The sequence below is a fragment of the Rattus norvegicus genome, chromosome 5, assembly GCF_021556685.1.
Source record: "Rattus norvegicus strain SHRSP/BbbUtx chromosome 5, alternate assembly SHRSP_T2T, whole genome shotgun sequence".
Taxonomy (NCBI): domain Eukaryota; kingdom Metazoa; phylum Chordata; class Mammalia; order Rodentia; family Muridae; genus Rattus; species Rattus norvegicus.
Window position 1 is genome coordinate 119292381 of NC_141538.1, and position 22109 is coordinate 119314489.

A 22109-nucleotide genomic window follows, 5' to 3' on the forward strand; every position below is an offset into this window, starting at 1 on the left:
TTTCTTGGCTCAAACACACACACAGCCTGCCTACTCAGGAATCAGTTTATACAAAACTGCAGATGAAAACCAATCCCTAGAGATCTTGGTGGAGGCAATAATGTTTGTTTGGTTTTTGTCTTCTTTAATTGCACAATACCCTATCCAGCCTTCTACGAGTTCAGTCTGCAGAGTAGACATTTGCCGTGTGTGTCAAACAAGGATGACGGATACTTAATTTCAGCAGTATGTCAGCCGAGGGAAGGTGGGTATCATCAGAGATGAACCAGAGAGACAAAGGGCTCTAGAGACTTCCATCAGCTTGAATGTTTGCTAGAAACAGCTGGGATTCATCCAGTGTGCCACCTGGCAGTACTCGGGAAGGCTGTGCACTGCTGCGACCTGAGTTTTGTCCTGTGGTACTTAATGTGGCTGCTATGTTTCAATGTGTCTCTCAAAGTTTCAATGTGTTGGAACTTAAACCACGGTGCTGGAGAGGAGGGGGGGGACCTAACAGAGTCACCAGGGCTATGCCCCCTTGAGTAGATGCATGCCTTGGGAGTGTTAGCTGTTGAAAGAGTCGGCTCACACAAAAATCGAGTTTGGCCTTCACTTCCTCAGTCACTCTTCTGCTTTCTCTCCCCTCTGCTTTCCTTCCCAAGGCGGTACACCATGAAGCCCCTCTGAAAAGGCCAGCACCACACTCTTAGATTTACCAGTCCTCAACACGATGAGTTCGGTAAATTCCTGTTTGTGCAAAATTATCCAGTTTCAGATATTCTCTTACCTAGGATTATCTTAGGAAACAGACTAAAATAATAGGTGGGGGTCACTGGGAAAACATGCTTCTGGGAGTCACACCCCAGGTTTAAACCATTCGAGAGCAGCTCTGAGGCATCAATCAATGGTTGGGCATACAGCACACAGTACAGGCCAACTTCCACTAGACGTCTCCTCTCCCCTCAAGCCACACTGTGGCCTCTCTCAAGTCAAGACCCCTCTTCCTGCTTCTGCAAACCTCTCCCAGCTCCAGGCCGGGACTGTGCAAGTGATGAATGTCCGTGCAGCCATTTTTGCTAATTTTACACCTGAGAGAAGAGAAATCTCTAACAGGACCTTGGTCCCGAGCTTCATTTCCTAGGGGGGATACTGAGACCCCGTGACGTGTATGTCACACACTACAGCCGAAGTCAGCTTTTGCCTTCTAGATTCCTCGCTTACCATTAGAAGCTCTGCCTTGGTGCTTGTCTGCCTTGGGCCTTGGAGGACACTGACGCTCCGGTTTCTCTAAAAACAACATGGCCGGTCTTCCCAGTTTCCATAGAGAATAATGGAGCTTTCACTGGAGTGACTGCTTGCCAGAATCCTGCTCGCACTCCCTCTGCTGACCTTTGTTTGCAGCCTCTGGCTACAGAGACAGTACCAAACACAATAATAAAAACAGCTGCCAAGATCAATTAAGCACCTTCTCTGTGTTCATCCTTCAGTCTTCCCTCCTCAGCACCTGGGGCCCTCGAAGTTCTGACTCCTCTCCAAATGAGACAAAGATGGCTGCCTCATGACCCAGCCTGAGCTCCGCACTGCATTCAAAGAAACAGCAGCTAAGCAGATAAAAAATTAATTGGAAGCTATCCAAACCTTCACTGTAGTCTCCAGAGAAAATATCGAAGGAGAAGAACATTCTTAGTGCAAAGCAAAGCTTCTGCTTTCCTCTCCGCTATTCTGGGCACCTTGCTCCAGGAGAGCAGCTGCTACTGCGGCGGAGAGCTTTGTTCCCAGCATCCTCTGCGTCTCATCCCCTGGCGCCTCCACCACCCTTCTCTCCACCTGGCACAATTCACCATCACCAGGTTCTCTCTGCCCTCTCCTCAGGAATTCCATTGCTGGCTCCATGTCCAGGCCTTTACTCTCTCTGGAGCACCCAGCCTACATAGTAACAGAGCCGCACCGAAGCAGGGTGTGCCTGGCCTTTCCTCAGAAAGGAATTCCTCAGAAGACTTCACGGGCAAAGTTATGAATACCCATTAATAGTTCTGTTCCCCATTATGAGTGACTTATGGTGAGAGAGATAAGGCTTAGATATAATGACGTTAAGTTGCATGGTTATGATGATAATCGTTAGGTGCACACTGTCCTGTACTGATGGTAGGGCTGCTTACTTAGTGGTCATGATAGGTAGGTTATGTCCTCACATGGACTACAGGCTCAAGGGTACCAATCTAGTACAAGGTAGGGTGTGTCAAAGTACACGGAACAAGTTCTTAAGCACAGAGTGGAAGGACCCTCTGGGCTTCAGTTTCTGTAACTGTCTGTGAAACAAGTTGTTTGGAGCCTAAGCAGAAAGAGACATTAGCAAAGGTGCCTGGAGAGATGGTTTGGTGGTTAGAGCAAAGGCTGCTCTTCCAGAGGACCTGGGCCCAATTCCAAGCACCTACATGGCGGTTCAAAACTGTCTGCAACTCTAGTTCCAGGGGAACTGACATTCCCCTCTGGCCTCCTTAGGCATGTGGTACACTGACATATATACAGGCAAAACACCCATAACATAAAAGAGTTAATTGGCTTTTTTTTTTTTTAATTTTAAAGATCAGCAAAGGAGTCTAGACTTGGATTCCATCACAGACTTGCTCATGGGGTATCAAGTGACTATTAAAATATAAATATTTTCAGGGGATGCAATAGGTCCATAAATAAATTTATTTGCTAAGGAATAGAGTGGGAAAAATGCAGTCTGTCTTAATCAATAAAAATGCAATTAGGTTTCAAACAACCTTGAAGGATTCCAAGGAGACTCAGGGTGTTTAACGGCCATTTAACAGACAGTAGCAGTTAAGTTTCATGGTCATCAACTTTATATACAATGTTATTTGCAGAACTAGCACTCTGTCAAAATTGCCATTCTGAAGACATATCTTTGAGCCAGAAACAAGGTTTTGGGTTTGCCAATTAATTTTGTTTTCCTGTCATTCACCGAGTTGTATAGAGCTGGGATGAATGACATCCAAGCTTTCTGCCTTGAATAACTAGGGAGATGGATCTCCTGCCAATGGGGCATTTCTCCACAGAGTCAGAGAGAGGGGTGCCACTGTAGCAGCCTTGGGTGGAAAGCCCGAATCCAATCCCGTCCTGCCCCAATGGCAGATAAAAACACACGAGCTTCTGCAAGGTTAAGACTTGGAAGTCTGCCCTGGTCCTGTTTCAACCCTACACCTCCAGTGGCATGAGAGTAGTGGGCAGAGGGGGATCAAGGGCCCAGGACTGGAAGCTGCTTAAGCCGGCCATCCAAAGTGAGGCCTTGCACACTGCACTCTGCATTTTGCTCGTTTGTGACAGGGCTTGCCTTATAGCCCAGGCTGGCTTCCTAGCCCAGGCTGGCTTCCTAGCCCAGGCTAGCTTCCTAGCCCAGGCTGGCCTCAAGTTCTCTATCTTCTCCCCTCATTCCTCTGACTACTAGGATTATAGGCATGTGTTACCATGCCTGTCCTTACTTCACTCTGTGTTTGTATAATACATGGAGTTTTTACTTACTATGTTTGTAATACGAATGCTTATTTTGTATAAATTAAGCCTAGGTTCCACATATGAAAGAAAGTAATTCTGTTTTTCTGAGTCTGCCTTACTTCACTTAAGTACTGACTTCTTGATTTCTTCGTGATTTCATTTTCATGACTGTATAAAACTCCACTGTGTATCTATGTTATATCTTTTATCCATTCAACTTGATAAGCATCTGGGCTGGTCCTGTGTCTTGGGTATTGGGGCTAGTAGAGCAACAAACGTGTGTGTAGCATTACATCCCTTCGGGCATATACCCAGAAGTGGTACGGGTAGGTCTTAATGCTGTGTATGTTTTTAAAAATTTGAGAAAATTCCACAGTGTTTTCTGTATTGGTTGCACAAAATTGCATTTCTATTTGGCAATAACTTCTTGTTCATTACATTCTCACTATCGTCTATTGTCTGATTGGAAAAAGATGGAATTTTTCTTTTTCTTTTTTTGGGGGGGGGGAGGAAAGGGGTTCAAAACAGGGTTTCTCTGTATGGCCCTGGCTGTCCTGGAACTTTTTCTGTAGACCAGGCTGGCCTTGAACTCAAAGATCCTCCTGTCTCTGCCTCCTGTGCTGGGATTAAAGGCGTGTGTCACCACTGCCTGGCTGAAATGAAACTATTTTAGTTTGCATTTCTCTGATGACTCCCAAAAGAATAAAAACAGCCAATAAGTACTTGAAAAAGGCGTTTAAATTCCTCTCCTATGTATTCAGTTCATTGGCAGAGTTTACTGACTGGATGGTGTCTGTGTATTTAATGTTTGCAGTTTTAAAAACTGCATATTAATTCCCTGTCTAGTGAGTATTTACCCCCTCCCCTGCCCAGATGTCTCTTCACGCTGGCGATTCTGGGTTTGTAGTATGGAAATGTCCTGATTTAACACAGTCCCATTTGTCAGTTCTTGGGATCACTCCATGTAGTATCAGCTTCCTTTATAGGAAGTCCTTGCCCATGCGCGTATCTTAATGCTTCCTCCTGTATTGGCTTCAGCAGTTCCAAAGTTTCACGTCTTACACCAGGCCATTGATCCATTTTGAACTGAGCTTTGTGGAGTGAGGGGTGGAAGTGCCTTTTATCTTCGACACGTGGAAATCCAGTTTTCCCAGCACTACTTAACCTACTTTAATACTTAACCTACTTTTAAAACAAAAGTTTGTAAACTCGCCTTCAGTGAGTCTGTAAACCATATTCTTCGGAGATCTCGTGAAGAGTTTGTTGATGCTCGCCAGCTGGTTCCGTGAGCCGGTCCGAGAGTTTCCACTAAACAAAGAGATGCTGGGGTCACGACCCTGAGCAGCACACATGGAATGGGGTGTCCGGTTTGGAGAGGGAGGGGAGGGGCCCAGCTGACCTTGACTAAACTCCGAGCTCCAGAGTTTAGATGATTTGCCCTTGGCAAGTCTTTCTACCTTCTGATGCAGCTCTCCCAGCTATAAGGGAGCTCTGAAGATTACTCCCTAAGGCTGTCTGGATGGCTACCTGGCTGCTCCTGTTGTTTGTGGTGTCTCTGTGCACCTGTGCATGTACTCGTGCTCATGGAGGAGAGAGAGTCGGGTCAGTGTTTCTGTCACACTTCACCTTCTGCTCTTGAGACAAGCTCTCTGACTGAACCTGGAGCACACCAATTTGGCAAGATTAGCTGACCAGCGCACCCTAGGGAGTCCTCTTGTCTCCGTCTCCCCAGTGCTAGAACAACAGGCATCACATCACCACACCCAGCTTTTACAAAGTTCTGGGGATCCGAACTCAGGTCCTCACGCTTCCACAGCAAGCACCCTCCTACTGAGTCATCTCCCCAACCTGTTTGTATTGTTTGCCTATTAGAGGTGCTCCCCCCCCTGTCTTTCTCTGTCTTTTCTTCCCTCCCCCTCCGTGTGTGTGTGTGTGTGTGTGTGTGTGTGTGTGTGCGTGCATGTACCTCTCTATGTGTGTATTTAGATAGGTCACTATGTAGCCCAGACCTTCTTGGAACTTACTTGGAACCAACACTGACCTCAAACTCAAGTCAACTCTCTTGCCTCAGCCTCTCAAGTGCTCCCGGTTTCTGGTATGAGCTACCATGTCCAACTGCATACCCATTCTTAACACCGTATTTGGCATGTCGAAAACACTGTCGTTCTGGGGTGGGAGGGGCAGGAGGAAAACAATAGGTGCCCAGCAATTATTGGCTGCTTTGTCGTTTATGGCCAAGCAGTACACGGTTATCTCTTACTCTTGCCTGACCCTCCCCTCCACCAGTACTATTAATCTCTTCCTATGTGGAGATTTGGAATCCAATGTATAGGAAGTCAGTAGGAGTCATAAAGACCACACAGGGAGAACTTACGTTGCAGTGAGGTCTTCTGATGGACTTTTACTGGGCAGACTGAGTCATGCACGGTTCACAACTGTCCAAAAGGCCTGAGTTGAGGGAACTTGGTTGCTTAGAATGGGTAAGTGGCAGGAGACTAACCTCAGATTCAAAGGTGGGGAACTGGCCTTCAAAACAGGAGCAGAAGTCAAGCCCAGGAGAAGAATCAAGGTCCTGTTTCCGAGGTCTTCAGACCCCTGGCAATAAGGAATGACACTTAAGCAATGAAGACTGCACCTCTCCTCCTACCACAGGGCTGACCCACAGCCACGCCCCAGAAGGATACAGGCAGTTGGCTCAACTAATTATCCATGTGATATATTTTTGAGGGCAGCAAGTGGTTTGAATTTTTCGTGGGATCTATTAGAACCTATGAGAGATTTTTTTTTTATCCTTTGGGGCTGTTCTTCTTTAAAGGAGGGAGCTATGTTCAACACAGAAGAATAACTGGCCTATTTCTCTTGGAGCACTGCCAGCACACACAAGGCCTCCTTTTCTTTGCCATCAGCAGGCGTTTGGCATGTGTGTGAAGCCTGGGGCCTGCCCAGCATACTTACCCACTTGTGTTCTGGAGCACCTCGACCTCCGCCTACAAAGCCAAACATAAAGGCTGTCTTCACCAGAGCTCCTTGGAGCATGTGGCTTCCCTCTCCAGAGCCAGGGAGGCCCCAGGGGACATCTCCTCACTACTGTTAGAGATGGTGCCGATGTTAACATGCCGATGATAACATTGTCACCACAGCCATGAGCCTGGAGTCAAATGCTAAGCATCGAAGGCCGATCTCAAGGAAGTGCACACTCACCTGAAACAATGGCCCAGACACTGGGGCAGGTTCTGTGGGTTCACGGGAGAGTAAGATGGGGTTCTTTCCTTTAAGCAGCTGACTGTCCCAAATGGAGAATAGAAACCCTAAATAAGGACTGGTGGTCTGAGAATGGAGCAGGCAAAGCTTCAGAGAGAATCAGGAGGGCAAACTTGAGCTGGCCTGTGAATGATAAATATGAGTTCGCCAAACAAATGGGGCGGAGAGGAAAGCATGTGGTGGCTTCAGGTGCTCACATTCCTGGCTAACAAGGAGGCGGGGCTAGAAGTCTGCCCCACTTAGTCTTAAATCCCTTAGCAGAGGAGGAACAGGAAGGAAGAAGCGACTGGGATGAGGGAATCCTGTGCCCAGACACTGGCCTCTAGAGAGTGTATAACAGATAGGCACAGTCTCCAAGGCTGGTTTTGGGAGGGAGGAGAAGGGAGTTGTGAGTCTGGTGAGACATTGAGCAGACTGACTCTTCACCAAATGCTCCTTTTGTCATTGTTCTTCAAGGGAACAGCAGCGATGCATTTAAAAGCCATTTACTGTTATTGTGTGTGTGGATGTGTGACTGCAGATATGAGTGTGCCATAGCACATGTGTGGAGGTCAGAGGACAACTTTTGGGAGTCAGTTCTCTCCTTCCACCGTCTGGGTTCTGGCGACGAAACCAGGTTTTCTGGCTTGCCCATGGGGCACTTTTACCCACTGAGCGTCTCACCAACCCAAGGGCAGCCATGATCTGAAATGCAGGCATAGGCGTATAACGCCTTACAGCTGCCAGGTTCCCGAGTGTTGGCTTTGCCATCCTGCACTGTTTTCAGCTTTGTCACAGCTAGGGAAATGCCTCCTGGGCTCTCTCTGCCATGCAAACATTTATCATGGACAGAGAACACAGTAAGTGGGCTCTGAGTTAAAACAGATAGAAGCAGATTCTTAAAGCACAAGAAGTGTGGACCAACTTGTGCAGTTCACTGGCCCAACTCCTTCATTTCACTGAAACACAGAGGAAGGGACACTTGCTGCCTGTCCAAATGTAGCCCTGGACAGCCACTAAGGAAGTCTCTTCCTTCTAGTCAAGAGAATGTAGTCTACTTCTGGGTGGACACATGTCATTGTCTCCTCTCAATCATCTTAAGACCAATCACCTAGCCAAGGGACCACTCCACCAAATACTATGCTAAAGGGATGGGGAGGGATATCTATTCCTTTGATGAGATAATATACTTTTCCTTCCTAGAAACTCTGCACCTAGATCAGCCTCTGCAGAGCCGCTGGAAGGTTCTGTTAGATCTGTCCGTCTTTCTGAGCTCTTTCTTTTTCTTCTCCTCTTCTTCCTTTGGATGCTGGCCAGGGCTTAAGTGTGCTTTCTCTGGTACTGTGAACTGAGTCTCTTCCCCACCATGTGGCTGCTTACAGATTGGTGCACTTTCTCTCTCCATCTCCCTCCTCCCTGAGGCAGCTGAGATATCTATCTTGCCTACCCTGAGGTTGTACTTTTAAACACTTAGAAAACTGTCTCTGAGCTTTCCCCTGAGTTCATCCTTAAAGTCTTCTGTTGAGATGAAGACTCCACGGCAGCAGCTGGGTGTTTTAATTACTTTTTCTCTCACTTTACAAAAAGCAAACTTCACTCAGGAAAAGTGTTGTAGAGGGAGGACTGTGCCCTAGTTCATGTTAAATCCGCCTTTGGACGAGATGGTATCAGGAGTGGGGTTCTGGTGGGTGCAATGGAGCCTTCTTGACTGTGATGAAGCCTCCTGCAAGAGTTTTCTAGAGAACTGTCTTGTCCTCCCACCGTGTCAACACACACGCTAAAAAGATGATTTCTATGAGCCAGGAAGTGGCCCTCACCAGTCACCAAACCTGTCAAATCTTTGATCTAGGACATCCACCCTTTACATCTGCAAAAAGCAAACTTCTTGTGTTTTTGAGCCACCCAGTGTATGGCAGTTTGTAACAGCAGCCCAAGTGGACCCAGCCAGAAGTTAAGTGATATCATGGAGGAGCTAAGACTTGAAGCCAGAGGTGCTGGTGGCAGGGTTCATGGCCTTTACCCACAGACCACAGATCAGGAGAGTTTCTGGAGGTGGGGAAGGAAGATTCTGAAAGTTTATCTCTGGCATGCACGGAAAAGCAGGATGGAGAGACACTGAGGTGAAGATGAGGGTGTCTAAGCCACATGGTATCCACCTTCTCTTAGGAAGACAGGCAGAGGCAAAGGCAGAGAGTGAGGGTTCTGGGAACTTGGGAAAAGCAGCTGAGGTTTGTACCAGGCAGTGAGAAGAATGGGGCGAGAGGTCCTTGGGACAAATTTGAGTGGTGTTGTGTAGCAGAAGAGGCCAAAGGGCATGGATTTCACACAGATCTTGTCCTGAGTTATGGAAGTGGGATAGTGAAGTTTAACCTCAGAGGAGTCAGGGGGAGACTATAGAGCACAGAAGAGGATACACACACACAGCAAAGGAGGGAGCTTATATTCTGTCATCTATGTGAACAAGCACAGTAGGCATGGACAAGCATGCAGTTGTGGCATGTGACATCTGAGATCTGTTGACGGTCACCTTACCCAAGGCACTCATTAAAAAGGGGTCCCAAAGCTTACCAACGCTCATGAGTTTTCTTGGTTTAATAGTGAAAGCCCATAACTCTCCACTGGCTTCCTGTGCCTAAAGCACTACAACGCAACTTGCCTCAATAAAATGCTCCCCAGGTGGGCTTCAGAGGCTTAGCATGAGACATTAATACAAGCCTCTCTTTCGCTCTCCTAATACTGAGTCCACATTAACTCACCTTGGATATACCGGGCTAAATATAGCTACAATTAATCCTACCTGTCGTTATTTTGGGTTATGTTAAATGCTTCGAATGAGACCCAAACTATACTGCTGTTGGCAAAGACTGGTCTCTCAGGCAATAGTGATATTAAACTCAGGCTAAGTGTCGGAGGCCTGTACAGGGGCTTAAGCAGGAGGTTATGTGAACAGAACTCTCAGCTCTTCTGAGAGAAAGGGGATATAGGTAAGGTTTGGCAGGAAATGGGAAGGAAGGGCCAGGAAGACATGGCCTGAATGAGGAACAGGATCCTCTGGGGTATGTGAAGATTACATGATGTGCACTGAATGGGACTAGAAAGGCACCAAATGTCTACCATGAAGCCAAGTGTCTAGAAGAGATCCACAGAGACTCCAGTGACCGGCCATAAGAACTGACACTCGGGCCACTTCTGATTCAAACTTCACTTTGGTGTCCTGGCTTTGTACCAGGCTGAACTTCATACTTCCCATCCTCCCAACCCCCATCCCCCACTCTGGGTGTGTGTGTGTGCGCGTGTGCTCTGTTTCCTCCACAGACCTTAGTGCTAACCCCAGCCACTTGTTTCTACCGGTCTCTTCCAGAGCACCAATGCCAAACACACCCTGCCTCCCAAAGAGTTTCCCGGGGCTCAGGAAATGGCAAAGGCACTTGCCACTAAGCCTAAAGACCCGAATTTGGGTCCCAGAACCCACTTGTTGGAAGGAGAGATTTTTTTTTTTGGTTCTTTCTTTTTCTTTCTTTTTTTTTTTTTTTTATCTTTATTAACTTGAGTATTTCTTATTTACATTTCGATTGTTATTTCCCTTCCCGGTTTCCGGGCCAACATCCCCCAACCCCTCCCCCTCCCGGAAGGAGAGATTCTATTTCCTCAAATTGCCCTTTGACCTCTGCATGTTCGTTGTGGCATACTTGCGTACAAACATGCATCATACATACACAATTAAAAACCGTCCCCAATCCCTGACGGCCTAGAGCTCAGCTGACCCCCACCCCCCACCCCCAGGAGATGTCTGGTAGTAATTAGGAAAGCAGCAACATGATACAGCCTGACTCCTGTGGCCTGCGAGCCAGGAAGTCTAGATGTTAAACTCAGATTTGCCTGTTGGTTTCCGTTGTCCTGTGTTGGAGTTTAGGGCATATCAAAAGTTCTCAGACCTTAGCTTCTTCTCTCTTTGGCTCCATAATACTGATTTCAAGCTAAGTCTTAGGAGTAGTATTAACGAAGTAAGGGAAGCCAAGTTGCTTTATTAATGGTGGGTCACATAAAAGAAAGGGACTGGGCTAGAGAGAAGGCTCAGAGCGTGAGTCACTTTCCAGAGGGCCTGCATGTGGTTCCCACACAGGCAGCTCACAAGCACCTGTAACTCCAGCTCCAGGCAACCTCGGCTGCCCGGGGCACTCGCACTCGCGTGCACATGCATGAAAACAAATTAACCATAGCAAGGATAAAGTTTAAAAGGAAGGATGGTACTGCTGGAGTCTAGCTGGGGAAGGGAGGAGGTGCTGAAGGAAGAAGTCAGAGGGCAGGACAAGGTGTGGCAGAGAGAGACAGGGCACTCCAGGGCACTCTGTCTCTGTTCCGTTAAGGGGCTGACTTTCTGTCTAGTAGAAAAGCACCCCATGCCCCACTTCCAGGCACCAGCAAAGGCAGGATGTGGCCTTTCGATCAGAGAACAGATACCCAACTTTGAGACTTTTCCTTCAGCTGAATTTAAAAAGAAAAGAAAAAAAAAAAAAAACCAAAAAGGTGTTTCAGGAAAAACTTCCTAGGCAAAACCTGATGCTAACGAACTACTTGAGATTCTAAGTCTATCCAACATCAAAAAGATTTCATATGGTGAAAAGTTATAATTCCTCCCAGACTGCTCTCCCTCCAGGCCCTCCCCCAGCATGACAGCATGAGGAACAGTGGAGAATGTGGAATCCCAAGAATGGAAGATGTAGGCGGGGCTTGCACTTGCCTCTGGTGCAGTGGGTTGGGATCACCGGACCCCAGAACTGCCCTGAGGCCAGTCACACTTCCTTTTAAAACTTTGCTCTGGCCCTTGGAAGAAAGGGACTCTCAGCCCCATTTTACAGAGGAGGAAAACTGAGGCTCGGAAGGACACAGTCCAAAGCCCACTCTTTCTAGCCAGAAGTGTTTCCTGTGGAAGACATTTTTTTTAATCCAAGCCTGGACATGACAGCTCAAAATGGAGCATCAGAAGCATAGTGGCACAATAAAGACCCATTTTGATTTATAAAATGTCCATCTGTAGATCAACAACTATTTTTCCATCCATCCATCTATATCTGTCTGTCCATCTGTCCATCTATCTAACTGAAAACCATATATGTGTGTGTGTGTGTGTGTGTGTGTGTGTGTGTGTGTGTGTGTGTGTATTTCCTGTACGGACAGAGCTAAGTCTAAAACAGCCCACTACTTTCCCATAGCTCTGCCCACCAACTCTTCACAGTTTGGAATTTTCTCCATTATTTGAAATATTTGCGGTGAACTGATAGGATCGAATGTGCTCCCCCTGGGACCCCACCATTTGTATCCTTCTCAGTATGGCACTGCCCTGTCACTTCCTGTCCACCCAGGCCCTAAGGCACCCGCCCACCCACCTCAAATGCTCACTTTCTCTTTATTGACAATTAAACTTTCTCCAAAGAGTGGTGGCATTCAGTGCCCAATCTGATAAAGGGATCACAATGCCAAGCCTTTGGAATTTCCTTTCTCCTCCCCTGTAATGAATTCTTTGGTACTTTTTGGGCACGTGACATCAATTCTAGAGTGATATTGTGCAAAGATTTCAGCAAGCTGAAAGGCTGTGGGACCACAGTTATTACGTGAAGACCCACTTCAGGGTATATACAGCTCTGGGGATTAATTCAAGGCTGGCATTTCCACCCAAGGGTGTTTTCTTTCCTCAGAAAAAGGCAAAAATGTGGACTTATGTAAAATCTGGTTTTTAAATGTTGACCAAAAATTTTTTAAATGCTATACAGATCAAAATACACTGCATGACCTTCTCAAAGAATTAACAAGCAGTTTTTAAGATACTGTGCAGGCAAACAGATGCTGCCAGGGGAGGCCCACAGTGTCAGAGGTGGGCTAGGGGATGTAGTCTCAGGCCACAGTTCTAGCCGGACCTCCAGCTTCTGTCATAAACATAGCCGGTGCATGCCTCGCCTGAACCTGGGCAACCTGTGCCTCTGCCAGCATCTTCCCCACCCCACCAGGGCATCCTGCAGGGATCAGCTTCACTAGCACAGCTCCCAGGCTTCAGTTTGCATCTCTATTGTCCTCTCTCACCTCTTGCACACTCTGGGACTGCTTTGGTTTCTCCAACTTGAAATCTTTCTGTTAGATCACGCACATTGGAAGAGAGAAAAAGGAGGATCTTGATGCTGCAGCCAGCTATGACTTGGGGTGAGTCTGGGACACTGTGACCATCTTCAGCCTTCTGTGCACCCCGTAGCTGTGCATGTCATGTAGACTCTCCTTTTGGGAGACTTCCCTCAATTGGAATTCCCCTCCTTTCTCAGTCTGTGACTCCTATCCCGCCCCATGGACAGCTTTACCTGTTGATTTACACACCAGACAGCGCTGCGTCCCCTCCCTGTGCCTGTGCCCAGCAGCGTTTGCTCAGTCTGTCAGTCCTCATGAGACAGCCGGGTAACCCCATCTCCAAGTACTCATCGCCCAGTGGAGGGCCTAGCCCTGTGCCCTCCACCAGGCAACATTTGAGGGGGACGTGAGGGAGGAAAGAAAAGACAAGAGAAAGCAGGGAAGAAAGAACAGGGTCACAAACCCCCCAAGAAATGGCAGACCTGGGGCTCAGCAGTCAAGAGAAGACCAGGTTTGGTTCCCAGTAGCCCACGGTGACTCACAACAGCCTATGACTCTACTTCAAGGGCGTTTTCGGTCCTCCTTGGGCACTAAGCACACACACAGTACACTTACATATATTCAGGCAAAAACACTATCACCTACCATTCTTTTTAAGAGAGCCAGCTACTAGGTGGAGGTGACAACAGCTGTATTGTGCTACAGGCTAAAGGTCCCAGTCACTGTCCCTACCCCAGCAAGTCTTCTCCACCCCAGCATTGCAGGAAGGTCTTGGCTTCTGGGCCTAGGAAATAGCATTTGCTAGGAGCCTGTCACTCGGGGTCTCCTTCCTTTCCTCTTTCTTCATGACCCAACAGGAGGACCACCTAGAGGATAACTCTAAGAGCGCCACTGTGACAGAAGCAGGGTGGCTCACATAATAGATACTTCCTTCCTTCCTTCCTTCCTTCCTTCCTTCCTTCCTTCCTTCCTTCCCACAGTTAGATGCTGGAAGACTGCGTCCAGGGTGCCAGCCCAGACTAGTTCGGGCGACCTGCTCCCAGTATACAGGCTGCCAACTTCTTGCTATATCTTCACAAAGGATACGAAATAAGAAAGCTCTCTGGGTTTCCTTTGATAAGGAGCAGTCCCCTTCACAAGGGCTCTACCATCATGCATGCTCTGGCTACCTTCCAAAAGCCTGGATCCTAACGCCATTACCCTGGGCAGGGGGGAATTTCAAAATGCACCAAGGAGCACTAACATCCATATGGTTCCAGAGTCGAGAGGAGACTAAACGTCCACAAGAGGTTCAGCTCAGCAAGTCCTCAATGGAAACAGTGGGCTGGGATTTTAAACCAACCTTACAGACAAGAAAGTGGAATTCAAAATCATTTTATAATCAGGACAGGGAAACAAAGAGCAAATGAAGAGATCACGTCTCTTAAACAGGCAAAATTCTTTGGAAAACCCTGAAGAGCCAGCTGTGGTACATGCCGTTAATCCCAGCATTCGGGGGACAGAATCTGCCTCTGTGACTTTGAAGCCAGCCTGGTTTACAGAGCAAGTTCCGGACTAACCAGAGCTACATAGTGAGACTTTCCCTACCTCAGATGACTACTATATAATCCAGTACAATAAGGAGCTCACTAACAATGTTGGTGACTTGAAACATGGGAGGGACCTTGTGTACCCTGTCAAAATCCTTCCATCCCATATTACAGGTAGAATCCTCACTGACAGGGACGTGCTCTGGCCTTCTGATCTTCCAGAACCACAGTGTGTTGGGCTAGCAGACTGCATCCGAACAGTAGTTCTCTGAAGAAGCCACTGTAGTTCAGAGGCCTCAGCTCTGGCCGTAGGCAAGAGACTTTTCACACCACTGGGCATCATTCATGGGCTTAGCTAACATGGGGCTCCACTTGGTGGTTGAAAATGCTGAGAGACAGGGGTAAAGATAAGGGAGAAGGTTAGGCCAGAAATGGTTCACCTTGGGCCAGGGTAAAAGGGACACAAGCCTGGATCTGCAGGGAAAAAAAAACCTCTTGGGACCTCATTTGACTCAGCAACTGGACGAGAACAGTGACAGCCCCACCTCGTTGGGTGGCTGGTAAAGGTCTTGGTGTATCTGAAACACATTGAACGTTCTCTGGAAGGGAGCAGAAAGTGGGTGTGGTGGCACAAGCCTGTAGTCTAGCACTCAGGAGACTGAAATGGACAAGGACAAGTGAGGGTCTGAGGCCCGTCGTGCTCCACAGTAAGACCCTCTAACAAATAAAAACCAACGGAAACCCAAGCATTCTTATACTGCTACTGTGCGGTCCTCTCCTCTCCTGGCCCCTCACAATAGACATCTGGCCAGTCTCCTGCCGTTCCACGATGGCTCCCTTCAGCCCCTTCACTCCAGAACCACTTCCAGGATGCTTCTTCCCAGGGCTGGAGAGCACCTTTGATTAAGTGTATCATTAGTTCCTTTGCACAGAATCTCTAAAGCTTGCTCAGGACACCAACCAGGGTGATTATTCAATGGGCCTAGTTTGCAAAGCCATCACAGCTGGGCCTGGTGGGTTTGTGGGCTGCTGGGAATGGCCGAACAAGTTTCCCCATGTGTGCCTGCGTTTTGAAAATTGACTTTGGGACGTGCATCAAAGCCTTCCACCCAAAGCACTAACCGAGCCTTTGAGAATCCGCCAACTCTTAAATGAAACTTACTACCACTCAGGAATGCCTCTCTCTATCCAAAGGGAGAGAGATAAGTCCATGAAAGGTCAGGGTGGGAGACTTCCTCTCAGGACTCTTGACTACTCCTGTGCCTCTTTGGTGAAGCCTATGAAACCTTTCTCAGGGTCCGTAAAAGAAAATATATAACTTGACTATAAAGAAAACCAATATACGTAAAATATAATTATTACACTTTGAAAACAAGGGCGTGATGCAGCCGTATGTGTGTACTTTATTAACTCATTAAATTACACATTTTAGAAGCTGATGTAGCAACCACTGGCATCTCAGATGCAATCAACATGAATAGTATTTCACAATATCTATAACAACTAAAGTATAATACGAAACGATCTATTCTTGCTATTGGTGGCAGTGTCACGGGGACTGAGCACAAACTGTGGTTTGTGGCCAACGCTGACAATTAGAAACAAAATGTCAAGCAGAGAGGTCACCCTCTCCCTCCCCTCCTCCAACCCCACCCCCAGTCCAAGTTCACAGACTTAAATTCTGTAAATGCGAATTTGGGGTAGCTGACCCCAGGACAAACATCCGTGCTCCAGCTTACTCTTACCTTTGAAGGGTCCTCATCACACTCTTTCTGCCCCAAAGGCCCAATTCTACGATACAACCCTTCTCAGCTGCCCGTGCCCAGGCTGCCTGACCCCTGCCAGGTCCTGGTGAAGAGAAGTTCCCAGGAAGCAGGATCAATGGCTGGAACAAGGAAGGAGAGGCCAGTGTGGGGTGGACAGTGCCGCTGAGCCCATGGTGGGTCCCTCACCACAGCATGGCCTGTCTCAAGCCTGGGCTTAGATGTCAACACTGCTTAGCCTAGCTCCTCTCTTCCTCCCTCAGGGCTTGCAGGCATCTCTGCCTTCCAAGTCAGAAGAGCCCTACCTCAGTGTAATCAGCTCTCTGGTGGAGGAGGCTGAAGATAAGTAACCCTTGTCCTCTGCCTGGCTCACAAGCACTGGTAACACCATTTGCCCTCTCCCCCTCCAAGCCCTGCAGGTGGCCCGCGACCTTTGATATTTCTTTTTTTTGAAAGATCACATGACTGACATATGAAAATAATGTTAAAAATTCAAACACTAGGAGTACATGGGGGAGGGGAGGGGTGTGAGGGCTGAGGGGGAGGAGGGAGGGAAACCTCCGTTGGGATGTAAGGTTAATTAATTAATTAATTAATTAAGGAAAAAAGAAAAGAGAAAAAGAAATTCAAACACTAGTAAGGTAAAGGCACCTGTCATCAAGCTTGATGACCTGAGTTTAGTCTCCATGGTAGGAGAAGAGAGTATCCGATGGTACTGGTGAACATACACACACACACACACACACACACACACACACACACACACTAAATAAATCAATTGAAATGCAATAAAAGGTCAAACAATAATGATAAAACGTTATCAAAAATGATAAAATGCCCTTCCTCCACACATATCCAACATCATAACTGGTAATCCTAGACCTGGTTAAGCTCTGTATTCACCCAACTTGAAACTGTATCTTTTAAACTTTCCCCAAGGATTAGGTTGGCTACATCCTGGGAGGTGAAAAGTTGTTGAGGCAAGGAACACACAATGAGTGAAGCATTTGGAAGCTCTTGAGAGCTCTGGCCCGTGTCCTGTGAGGAATGCTCATGCTGCCATACCTCTATGGAAGGGTGGGGGCTTCGGGGGCTACTCTCCATCTTTATGAAAAAATGTCCCCATGCCACAACTCTCTGCCCCTTGTCACTTGATGTCAGAGGCCCAGCCCAGAAACACATACTAAAGGAAACTGGGCAGATGCAAATATACACACACATACATACACACACATGCACACACGTACATGCATGCATGCACATAAACACACATACATGCAGACTCACATTCACACACACATATGCGCACTCACAATACACTTATACACACTCATATAATTAATAGCTAGTAAGTTTTACTCTAGGGAAACATTGAGAAGGGGGCCTGGGACTGTTTTCTCTGACCTTGCCTATGCGCCCAGAAAGGCCTTTGTGGGCTAGAAGCAGGCAAGACAGTTGGGTTCTTCTAGGGGAAAATCCAGTGGGCACTTTTTCTTGAAGCAGGAATGCTTCAGGACAAGTAAACTACAGCTGTCTGAGCATCACATGAACCACCTACTTGAAATCTGGGACCACATTACTTTATTGGGAAGCGTGACGGGTGTATTTCTAGAGGAGGAACCCTCTTCTTTCATATGTGGAGAGCAGAAGCCATTCCCAGTCAGGCCTAACAAAGCCTTTCAGTCCACCCTTCACCCAGGAGATTAGCATTCCGAGGCACCAAGAAGCTAGACTTCAGCTGTAAAGCACATAGCTGAGCAGCGGTGTGTCTGGGCTCCCATTCCAGAATCCTTGGTCTTCAAGTCTCCTCCCACTTGCTCTACCACAAGAAGAGCACAGAGTGGTTCTCTCTGCCTGAGGTCCAGAGCTATTTGCCAAATCTCAGTATTACTTCCAAGACCCCAAGCACAGCACACCTTTCTACCTTTCATTTTCCCATCTGTGCACTGGAGGTTTTGAGAAACCAACCCAAACACGGCTGTACAGACACGCATGCCAGTTGGACATACGTTTGCACTATTCTTACATCCTAGTTGCTCCTATCTCACACCCAGAAGTGAGTGCATCTGTAACGGCTCTATCTGTGTAACCCCCAAATATAAATGAGAAAGTGCTGTTATCGAATCCATTCACCACGAAGAATCAGACCCCCTTTCAGATGATGTAACGCACACCAAGGTCAGCTTTTCTGCGTCTTATTCTTCTGCTTCCTTGCAGTGCTGGGAACAACCCACTAGTCTACAGTGCCAGCCCTGAGGTCTGAGCTTTACGGCTAGCATACTTTGGATTCAGAAGTACTATCCATCCCCTACCTTCCTAGGCATGAACAAGTGAAGATGCCTCTTCCTTCTGCTACACAGCAGAGCCATAAGCCTTGCATTCACTCTTAAAGGAACCAGCACAGTGCCTGGCACATAACAAAGGCATGATGCACAATTTTGATGGTTGAGTTGGACAAATGAAGACGCACACAGGAATGGGAGAGCCTGGAGCAAACATCTTGTTGCAAAAAGTATGGGGTGGCAGCAAGCGCTCTCTCTAGCCTCTTTTTAGCATGCTCTGTGGGGAGCCAATCGCTGAGCCTCCCTTCTCATGGCCTGGCCCATCAGACCCAATCCGGGGCTCAGATGATAACTGAAGTCTGTGTCCTCCTCCTCCAGCTGAAACAGATGTAGTAATGAATGTTGCAGGCCAGGGGAGGCAAACAGGGCAGGGAGAGATGGCTCATCTGTCTTCTTAATTGTCAACTCTGCCCATAATAAGATCCCCTGCCCCCCCCCCCCCCGTTCTACCTTAGGCTCATGCTGAACGGAGACAGTCCAACATATCTATCTTGTAGTCATGAATAGTGGCCTTCACAAATGCCAGGGATAGAGAGAGGCTGCCGTGTGGCTCAGAGAGGCTGGGAATACCAGGGGGAGCCTGAGCCTGCGAGTCAGGAGTCTGGAATCTTTGGTCTTAACTAGCTGTGGGAACACAGCGGTTATTGCCCCTCTCTGACCCCTGTTTTCTGGAAAATTACAGCCCCAGGGTTTGGGAAATGGGGTGGGTCAAGTGGGAACTGTCTGCATGACATTGAGAAGTTACACACACTGGAGAAGAGGACCAGTAGTCTTCATCAGATTCTCAAAGATACACGCACGTTCCCCCTTCTTCCTCAAAAATTAACAAATACTAGATGATTTCCATTCAAAAAAGTAATCTGTTGAGTACTTTCTATGTGTCCTTGTACCAGGCACTTGGCGACTCAAATATAACCAGAAAGTCCTGCTTAAGGGTCCTCAGTGCCACTGATGCGAATCACTACGGGCATATGTCCCAAGGCCACTGGAAATAAAGAAGGGGCAGCATTTAACTCATGTGGTCAAGAAAGGCCTTCTGTGGAGAAGCTTAGGCTTAATGTTGAAGTTGGTGGCAGCACACACATTCCCTGCGTGAGGAAGTGAACAGTAGTTTAGAGAGAATGCCAGGCGCACAGGCAGCATATGCTCCAGGAACGGCCTCAGTTGTCATGTGGAGTGCAGCATAGCAGTTGCAGAGGGCCAAGGGAGTGGTAGGAAGGCAGAGGTGAGGCTAGAGAGCTTGGTAGGAGCCAGGTCCAATAACGCCATGTGGGCACCCCCTTCCCACTCCACATCTTCTTTCCCGAAACATGGGTTCGATTGCACAGGACTGGATGAGCCACCACTTCCAGTGAATGCTGAGTAAAGGTTTTTTGCAAGCTGCGAGCTGGCTGTGACAGAGGGAAACCACATGGGAAAGAACCATTGCTCTGAACCTCACGCAGTTTAACAAAGGCGTAGGTAGAAAGTTCTTGTGAAACTGCTGTCTTTCTCTATGCATTTGACCTAGACAGGGGCCTGTAATAGTCCAACACCATGGCTGAGAAAGGAAGCCACTGATTGGCCCAGTCAGTGGAATGCAGAGCTCAGGGACGTGCCTATTGGGCTTTTTGGTCCTCAGCAAACAAAGGCTTTCAGTTCCTGCACAGGAACTTGGCTGCTGGGCAGGGTCCTCTCACAGGCTGTTTCTATCTGAAGTCTATCCACCATCTAACCAATTAGCTTTCAGTCTTCAAGCTGACACTCAGCCCATCCCCAGTTCTCAGGGAGCCCAAGTTTAGAATCAAAGAACTCAGCAGAACTCTACACCGGGGTGGTGTGATTCACCTCCATCCCGGTCCAATCCCTTGACTGCAAGGTTCCTGAGGACAGTGTATAGTTATGTTTACCTTTATATCTGAAAGCCTTGCCTGATGTCTGGTTCTGAACTTCTGTGCTTTTCCTCTGGCTCCTACAACATTCCCACAACTCACTGTCCCTGGACACATTATACCTCCTTGAGATAGAAGACTGGACTTTAAAGCCGATGCCAGTGTGGACCCCACTTCCGCTTCCGTGGGAAGCAACATGCTTTTCTGTGCCCTGTCTTGAGAAACTAAGGAGCCCAATTTGGTTTACTCGGGTAGGTCCTCCGGGATTGCACTTTAAACTAGAGATGCCTTCCCCTCTTGCCTGTAACCTCATCACTGGTTGCAGGTGATTTCGTCCCTGGCCCGATTTGCACAAGCCTCAGGGGTCATCCTTGAAATGGAATAGCCTCTACCTCCTGGAAAATGCCCATCCCCATCCTACAAGTCTGTATCCCAGGGTGTTTGGGAAGTAGTAGTCTGGATTTCTGCAGCCCAGGGTACCATGAGGAGAGTAGGTTCCAGTTAGGGGTAGAACGCATGGACTTTTCAGCTCCTGTCTGTAATCGGCCAGTCTGCAGCGACAAAGTTCTGGGGTCAAAGATTTGACCTTAAAGACGATGGGAAGGGAAGGGGAACTAACCAAAAGGCAAGCGGGCTTAGCAAAGTATCCTCAGCCAGCGCCTAGCACACTGGCGTCTAGCACACGGATCCAGGGCAGCCCTCCTCCCTCTGCCCAAGGTCGCATCCCACCGTAGCTCTAGAAACTTCAGTCAGGAGGAGGAAGGTGCGGGCTAGGAACCAGGCGCGACGTTTTTCAAAATGAAAGAGACTCAGGGATTTGTAGGTAGTCCTGTAAGCTAGCCGGGAGGCGCCCCCCAAGTCCCCGCAAGCTGCACCCAGGACCGCAGCGTCCAGCCGCGAGGGTCTGCACCAGCTGAATCTCAAGGACAACGAGTTCCCCCCTTCTACTGTCTCCTCAGTCCCCAGAACTGGAAACCTCTTTTCTCCCCGACCCTCCGAACGCCCGGCTCAGGCTGCCGCAGCCTCTGCAGGGACGCAGCATTAACAGGGGTCGCGGAGCGCTGCGGGCGCAGCCTGGGTAGCGCGGGGCGGGTGTCCACGCCAGGCCACTTACCTTGGGGAGCCGCGGGGTTCTGGCTGGAAGCGAGGAGCAGCGCGAGCTCCCACCCGGCTTTGGGGTGCACGCAGCTGCAGCTGCACGGTCTTCCGTGGCACAGTTCTCCTTCCTCTGCACCGTCCGCGTCCTGGCACGCACCGCGCGCCGCCGCACCCTGCTGTCCGGGGCGCGCACACCCTCCGGGCGCCCTCAGGTCGGCCGGCTGGGCCTGGAGCCGGGGCGCACTGGCTGCGGGCACACCTACCGCGCCGGCTGCGGGACTGGGAGCGCAGGAGCCGGATCCTCGCCGCCGCTACCCGAGTCCCCGCCTTCCTGACGCGGCGCGGGCTTTGGTGTGTAGGAAGGGGCAGAATTGCGACACCGAGGGGAGGGTCTTAGCCTTGGACAGTGTTAAGAAGAAAAACTTTTTGAAAAGAAACCAGAAAAGTCCCAGCCTGAATTAGGCGCTTTCCAGATTTCCCCAGGGCTCCCCCGTGCGTTTTTCTAAGTTCGTCTAGACTCGGGAGTCTAGAGTCTAGACGTTTCTGTCCCCACAATGCTGGAGAAACAGTATCAGACACGGTAATCACTGCCCAAGTCAGAACTCGAACCAAGGCCTGACAACTGAGATCCTGTGAGCAGTGGGGTCCTAGCAGGAGTGTAGAAGTGTGAGA

General features: G+C 48.5%; 2 protein-coding genes across 3 annotated transcripts in view; both read right to left on the reverse strand.

Annotated features, from left to right (window-relative positions):
• The window catches only part of Kank4 (KN motif and ankyrin repeat domains 4), a 63928-nt gene extending 42210 nt beyond the window's left edge, over positions 1-21718 (reverse strand). Inside the window, exon 1 of one of the 2 annotated variants that reach the window (XM_087549051.1) lies at positions 21454-21718. The gene's annotated coding sequence lies outside the window, so the exon portion shown is untranslated. 2 annotated transcript variants of the gene reach the window in all.
• On the reverse strand, positions 1201-6588 carry LOC148005930 (uncharacterized). Its single transcript, XM_087551521.1, has 4 exons — positions 6436-6588; positions 5981-6075; positions 4694-4788; positions 1201-1559 (listed from the first exon to the last, which is right to left on the reverse strand). Exons 1-4 carry the CDS (start codon positions 6514-6516, stop codon positions 1477-1479), a joined length of 354 nt encoding a protein of 117 aa, XP_087407647.1. The 5' UTR covers positions 6517-6588; the 3' UTR covers positions 1201-1476.
• Positions 21719-22109: the final 391 nt, after the last annotated feature.